This window comes from Quercus lobata, chromosome 8, assembly GCF_001633185.2.
Source record: "Quercus lobata isolate SW786 chromosome 8, ValleyOak3.0 Primary Assembly, whole genome shotgun sequence".
In the NCBI taxonomy this organism is placed as follows: Eukaryota; Viridiplantae; Streptophyta; class Magnoliopsida; order Fagales; family Fagaceae; genus Quercus; species Quercus lobata.
Window position 1 is genome coordinate 11,386,374 of NC_044911.1, and position 7,434 is coordinate 11,393,807.

The window sequence follows — 7,434 nt, forward strand, 5'->3', positions numbered from 1 at the left end:
TTCTCCAACCTCAGCCCAATCAGACCCGTGCCCTATATCCTGCCTACACTGTAATGAATGGTTGGAGAGCACTAGTGGAACATATGGAGCTTCAAGAAAGAGATTCAGAGTAGAATTTGGGAAGCTAGGCAGGAACATCAGACAAAGACTTCTTCATGGATACTTCTCAAAGGAAGGCATAAGGAAGCTTTCTTCAATCAATCATGCAGCAGCAGACAGCCAAGAAGGACATCTGCTGAACACCAGTCAGCAGCTGGAAATTGGGACTTGATCATCAAAATTGCAGGAGCAAGGGGGAAGAGAACAAAAAGAAGTGTTTTTGCCTATGAAGCTGTAAATATGCAGGAAGATAGCATTTTCTACAGTGCAGTAAGTAGCTCAGCTAATACTCTTTGTGGGGTACTGTTGGAAGCCATAGTGGAAGCAGCCATCAGAGCAAGAAATCATAACTTCCGGTAAATTTTGTTTCCAAGTGACAGCAGAAGATTAGCCCAAATTTTTCACAAAAAGCAGGCTATAGATTGGCAGATGAAAACAATGGTTACTGATCTAAACCACCTGAATCAGAATGGGCTAGTTTGGAAGCTAATCTTAGTACCTAGAATAGTTGTAAGCTCAGTTAGGACTAGCCAATATGGCAACTAAAATGCCAATGCACCAATGCTGGTTCAACACAGCCATTTTGTAACTTAAACTATGTTTTTTCTCCCTATGAATGGTATCAAAAAAGAAAGAAAGTGTAGTTGCGACTACTTTGTGGACTATATGGATTAGCAGAAACCAGGCCTTCTTTGAAGGTAAAAATCACAACTTACAAGAGGCATTGCTAATGAGTACTAATTTGGTTGACAGGTATTACAAAGCCTTAAACAATGAAGAACTCAACTATCTTACATGACTGGGAAGCAATACCGGGACCATAGCAACCAAAGAGAGTAAGAGTGGCAGATCCTCATCCCACTAGCAGGATATAACATCGGAACAAATAACATATTAACATGCATCCTTCTTGGGATAACATTTATATTCAACTAGAGAAGCAGTTTTCCAAGCAAGAAAAGAGGCTACACCAAAATGGTTCTGCTGACAAAATCTAAACACTGAGGGATATCCTTAGGGATAATAGTCCTTCAAAATGGAAGAACTCAATCAACTTAGAGGATTTACAGAGCACAAGAAGGATGGGCTAGACTTAGAAGTTTTTGATGTAAATGACCTCATTTGGGGACCTGTTTCAGTATGGCTAAGAAAGCCTCTACAATGAATATGGACATTTGTGGCCCCTGGTGGGCTTTGGTTCTGTTCTTCCTTTAGTGATAACCAAAAATGATAAAACAAAAACATGCATCCTTCTTGGGATAACATTTATATTCAACTAGCTTGGGAATTATATTTAAATTATTTCAAGATAAAAATTTGGAGTAAATATTTTGTTTAGCTATCGCAATCAAATTTAGAAATCATTGAATTATACTATTTTTATGATCTTTAATAACTTTTAAGTTGAATATATATATATATATATATATATATGTATATATATATATATATAGTGTTTCATTGGAAGAAGCAAGTTGAATCATTGATAATGACGAGATAAGAAATAGAATTTTAATTACACCAATTAATTAGAAATTACTAAAAATAAATAGGCTTAGAAGAGTAAAATCACACCTGTAAATTCCACAACAATCCGCTTCTTACAAAATAGAGTTCTTTTAAGCATAATATAAGCAACTAAAGTAAACGGTAACATCCCTAGTGATGGACACAAAATATAAGCAACTAAAGTGAACGGTAACATTCCTAGTGATGGACACAAAATATTTCTAGCCAAAAAAAAGAAAAAGAGAATGATGAAAATATCCTTGGAAGCAACTTGGGGGAGAAGATCATTGGTTATCAGTCTCACGCTCTTCATCTTAATACTTCTTCATCTAAAGAAATCGATCAAATGAGGCTAAATAAAAACTGCAAACAGTAAAGTTTAGACATCAAATTTAGCACCAACTTGACAATAACAATTATAGCAATTAAGCCCAACCTCAAGAAAATTTCCTCAAGAGTAAAACTGTTGTAAAAACCACTTTAAAGAAACTATAAAGAACTTTAAATTTTTCTTAAATATTCAAGAATGATGTGACAATTTGATCAAATTAAAGCTTTATTTGCATCCATATAAGAAATTATATAACACAATCACAATATAAGCAATTAAATTCTATAGGGATTCACAATGAAATATTTTACCTATCACATAGAATGCAATAGGAATAATGATTTCAGACCAAGAAACAGAGGTATGTGTTTGCTCATCCATCCCCCATAATATTCATTAATTTATACATACACGGATAAATGCTACCATGTATATAAACATTGTGTTTTATATATAAACATGCTAAACATGGCGAGAATAAAAGAATGGGTAAAAATGGTAATGACATATACTATGCTACAACTCGTAAACTCAGAAAAACGGTTTCATATGATCCAGAGGATAGATGATCTGCAGCACAAAATCGTCCCTAACAGCCGGTATGAAAGAAAAGCCAATAGGCAATAACAAAAAGTTATTTTAAAAGAGAACCAAGTAATAGCATCATTATATATTATGTAGGTATGCATGTCACCATAAAGCAAGATAAAAGTGTATTTCAGAGCATCAAATTCTATAGTTGATGATATCCAAGCCCACCAAACTCTGAAATTGTAGCAGAAAATATATATTAATAATTCAGAAAACATATATTTAGGCAAAAGATTTCTTCAGAAAAATCATTATAGGCCAAAGCAAAAAAATCTTAAAAGAAAGCTAGAACCTATTAAGAAAATCATTCCTTAATGGACAAAAAAAATAAAAAATAAAAAGCTTTTTTCTTCTATAATTACCTCCAAATCATGTCACTCCTATGAGGGCACTTAAAACGGAATTTGATGTATATACAGGGTTGTATAAAAGAAAGGGGCCAAAATTGTTTAAATAAAAAGAGGGCTAACTCATATCAGACTCCACACCACACACTTGCCTTTGTTTATGAACCTTGACAAACAAACATTTACCACCTCCAAGACTTCTACCAAATTAAACAAATATGAAATATGAAACACAACTTCTCATATATACCAGTTTCACAAAAAAACCCACATAAAACTAACAAATCCTATTTGAAAGCAATCCAATATGTATTATCTCAATTTCTCAATAATCATTCTGCTTTTGGCCAAAACAAAAATTGTTCTCCTAAACATTGAACAAATAGAAGTCATGGAAAATAAACATTACCAGTATGCATTATAATGGCAATAAAGATATTTACCATTGCAATAAGCATAACCATTAAGTATTGCGATAATACACATTTGTCAGACACTTTGCAATGGTAATGCTTATATCTTTGTTTCCTCTTAAAGCAAAGTAGGCACAGAAGGTATAGAGTCAATCCCCTTGGGAGTATGGATAATACACATCTTTGGTGCATGATTAAAATACAAACCGATCACAATGTACCAAGATTAGAATACACATCATGCTCACATAATCATGAGGCCACATTTAAGGTGAGACAATTTTTTTTTTTTTCCTATAATACTAGATTGTACTATGCGTAATTAATTGGAAAAAAAAAATGAACTCAACAGAATAAGACTCATACCCATTCTCTGAATTTATCATCTTATTCTTTTATTCTTCAAAAGAATAAAAAAATTGAAGGAATTGAAAAGTCTTCCCTCCACAAAGATTCACGATTGTATTGCTTATATCTTTGTCTAGAATAATCTCCTGCTCTATTTCAATGTTCAAAGTGTCCGAGACTCACTTAAGTACTTATCCATCCCCTGTGTTTTAACCCAGACACCACGGATAAATAAACACAAAAAAAAAATTTAATCCAAATAACCAAAACAAAACCAATTATAACTCAAATACCTTGATCATAACCAAATATAATCTAAAGACCTAAATGAAACCAATCCAAGCAAATATCAAAACCTGATCATATTTAAACTGCAAAAGATGGAATTTGACAAGTCTATTCACGGTTTTTTTTTTGCAGGAACATGCGGGTTGACACGATTTGAAGCCCATGTTTCAGATGCAGTACATGAACTAACAGGTTCTCCAACCATATAGGTATACCAGAATAGCAGGAACATTCACATCAGAAACAAACCACAGCAGTTTGGGTCCAGAAGCTTCCTAGTTGAAATATAAAAACATTTAAGCTACAGATGCTTAAACCTTGAACAGCCCAAAAATGGGTCCTTAGGACTACTATATACCACCTTTTCTGATTTTTTGAAACATACCTTGTGAACCCACAACCTTACCCACCATCCCATTATTAAGGAAGGAGAAAGTGCCAATTGAGTAAGAGCTAATTGGTAGCATTTCAAAACCTACAAGTATTTCTTTCAAAATGTAATTTTTGAATTAACACTTTTGATAGAAACAATCAATTATTTGTCATTGAAATTGTCATAGTTAGGCAACAAATTGAGTGAGCTAGATTCTACAATTTCAGGCATATTAAAATGTAGCCAGAGCTTATTTATGAACATTCCCTTATCAGAATTTTAGCCTGATTCAAAAACCAGCTATGCTTATTTTATGAGGGTCAAATGGCTGTCCTGCATATTAGTTGTCACAAACCCAATAACAATTTCTATGAAACAGTCTCACTCAAATAACAATTAGAAAATAATAGTCACTTTTACCACCCAAAGATGGTCTACTGTAAACATAAAATATTTGTAAGATACCTTCAAAAGTTGTTGCTAAATACCAGTTATAATTATTTACCTCATTCAACTGTAATTAGGCATGTTTTTGAGTGCCTTGGGAACATTGATAGTTTCTCAAGAACACGTTCCCTTGACTGTCTTCGAGAAACTTTGATTGTCATTGTCTGCAAACCTCGAGCCTCTTGTAGAATATATTTTACAAATTCAACTTCATGTTCTAATCCTTTATATCCATCAAAATTAAAAGTTGAAAGGCACGATGATAAATAACCAGGACCATCCGGTAGTTCTGTCCAGCATAACTTGTCCTCACTTATATGATAACACTGACGACAACATGCACAGTAGACCATTAGTGTAAGTTCGGGGAATATTAATTAATAACATATAATTAACTTAACCAACCTTATGGACATCAAGAACTTCTAAATTAGGAGCCACTAGGATCAAGGCTTGTAGCACGTGCCAGTTAGATTTATTTACTCCGAATTTCAATCTGACCAAATTTTGGAACCTGGTAGGATAAATAGAACCAAAGCCGAGGCACTGCAGAGCAAGATTACAAACACAATAAAGTCAAAAAACTTGTACATGGGTAAAATAAGATTTTGTCCTAAGCTTTATCGAAAGTTTAAACTATCGAAAAGTTCTAACACAAAATTGTAGCTATAAAATGTTATATATAGTCCTAGCACTATTCATCAACAAAAACAAACAAGAAAAAACTTGACAAAAGATAAAAGGGACTCTTACCTCTATGTCCCCTGGAGACAATGTAAGGAATTTAGCGTTGTTTAGTGCTCTAAGAAGCTTGAATACCCTATCTCCATAATAAAACTCATAATCCTCAACCCAACGCATTTCATAACATTCAACTGCGTAAATTTTTACATTGGCTTCAACCAAGTTAGCCAGTTTTTCAACAAAAACCACATTTCGCAAATCGCCACGAAATTTAAAGTTCTTGAGACCTGGGGCATTTATCTCGAGTTTGTAATCAGGAACACGAGGTTGGTATGTGTTAAACTCGATAAGTAAACATTTCAACGTAGGCACGCTTATGTTAAAATAGTCCATACCGTCCGAATTATTTCTTATCACTTTCAAATCTTCGAGTACCGGGCAGCCATTGAATAGCCTCGACAAAGAGTCCTCATAGCAGTAAAAAACATCGAGCAGACACAGTTTCTTGAGGCAAGGGAGTTGAAAGGAAGGAGGAGGATCGAGCTCAATCCCGCCGCTTAAATGGAGAACAACAACTGTTTTGCAGGCGTAAAAGCTAACGGGCAACTCGTAAAGTTCGCCACTGTAAACATCACCGTCTCCGTGGGGGTAGTAGTCGTCATCGAGGAAAATCTCGAGATAGAGATTTTCGACGTTACGTTCAATGGCAGTGTCGATCCACGTGTTGAGATGGAGAGAGTCACAGTAATAATACCACAAGAGGTTGAAGTTACGGAGGTAGGGTGCTTTGTTTAGGAGTAAGATTCTGTAGAGAAGAGGGATGGGTTGGCCGCCGATATCGTAGAGGTCGAGTGCTGGGACGTGAGTCCAGAGGCGCTTCCACCTGCTCGACAAAGCGCTTGTGGCGACGGCCTTTTGGGTCGGAAGGAAAGAAAGGATGTGGCAGAGAAGAGAGTCCGGTAGGTTGCTGAGTCTGTCGACTGCTGCTGTGTATCGGTTAGGAGAGAGCTCCACTCTCATGCGTTTTGATGAATTCGATTGATGAGTAGACGATTTCGCCATGTCCAACTACGTCGCTACAGAGTTTAGGGTTTTTCGAAGCAGTGGTTGAAAAGAACAAAAAGAAGAAAAAGATCACAAACCAGTGTTTGAATGAAATATAAATAACTGAGAGGAAGATAAATAAAAAAGATAAAAAGATTTATTAAAAAAAAAAAAAAAAAAGCGTTTTCGAAAGTTCCTATTATAGATAAATAAGTCAGCCAACCGTGTGAACCGCGGTCGAACTGTCCGGTTTTAAAAACCGTAGACGGTTTCTCACAGTCCAGATCAGTGCTTTAAAAAGCAAAAAAAAAAAAAAAAAAAAAAAAAAATTTACAGCACCTCACCATTGTTAAGAAAATCCGAGAAGGAGAAGGCATAAGAAGAATCAATTGATACACAAAACCAAAAAGAAATAGCAGTATAAGAATTACTTAATCTTTCAATGAATCAATAATCTTTCTTAAAAAAAAAAAAACTCCTTTTACAAGATCCCTCCAAAAAAAGAAAAGAAAAAACTAAAATTTTCTCTTACTCAGCCGCAGTGTCCACACTTTAATAACTCAAATGTTTGCCTCCACAAGTCGTCTGACGCCAGTCACAGCTTCAGTCCTTGTCTTCTGCAGCCTCCAGTCGACGACCAGTGAGCAATGTCTCTCACTGTTCTTGTTTCTTTGCTGAGAACTCTCATCTCATTCTGTCATTGCTTGTTGAAGACTTGAAGTCTATCTATCTATATTTGGTAAAAGTAGTTTCCACTTTCTAGCTTAGGAAATGACGCCTGGCACTCTGTGTACCACACTCTATCAAGACCACAAAAATTCAGATTTTCACCAATATTTGTTATATTTAAATATTAGTTTTGTTGAGATTTGTATACGACGGCAGCTTTTGACTTCATCAACTTACCTTTTTAATATTTAATGTTAGGTTTAAATTTGATACCAGTGGTTTATTATTTGT

The 7,434-nt window shown here is 35.0% G+C and overlaps 1 protein-coding gene across 2 annotated transcripts; it reads right to left on the reverse strand.

Annotated features, from left to right (window-relative positions):
• Positions 1-1,675: 1,675 nt before the first annotated feature.
• On the reverse strand, positions 1,676-6,542 carry LOC115955165 (F-box/LRR-repeat protein At3g26922-like). 2 transcript variants are annotated; one of them, XM_031073220.1, is made up of 4 exons: positions 5,500-6,542; positions 5,152-5,292; positions 4,805-5,072; positions 1,676-1,971 (listed from the first exon to the last, which is right to left on the reverse strand). In XM_031073220.1, exons 1-3 carry the CDS (start codon positions 6,490-6,492, stop codon positions 4,806-4,808), a joined length of 1,401 nt encoding a protein of 466 aa, XP_030929080.1. In that variant the 5' UTR covers positions 6,493-6,542; the 3' UTR covers positions 1,676-1,971; position 4,805. The 2 variants fall into 2 exon arrangements, with proteins under 2 accessions (XP_030929080.1, XP_030929079.1); XM_031073219.1 differs by having other exon boundaries at positions 1,676-3,840.
• Positions 6,543-7,434: the final 892 nt, after the last annotated feature.

What these genes read in the sequence shown, in the direction of transcription:
- LOC115955165 (XM_031073220.1), bottom strand. Translation starts at nt 6,492, where the DNA reads ATGGCGAAATCGTCTACTCATCAATCGAATTCATCAAAACGCATGAGA. An exon ending in TGTCTCCAGGGGACATAGAG is followed by an intron (nt 5,293 to 5,499) that starts GTAAGAGTCCCT and finishes CTTGCTCTGCAG; the next exon opens with TGCCTCGGCTTTGGTTCTAT. An exon ending in AAGTTCTTGATGTCCATAAG is followed by an intron (nt 5,073 to 5,151) that starts GTTGGTTAAGTT and finishes TGTTGTCGTCAG; the next exon opens with TGTTATCATATAAGTGAGGA.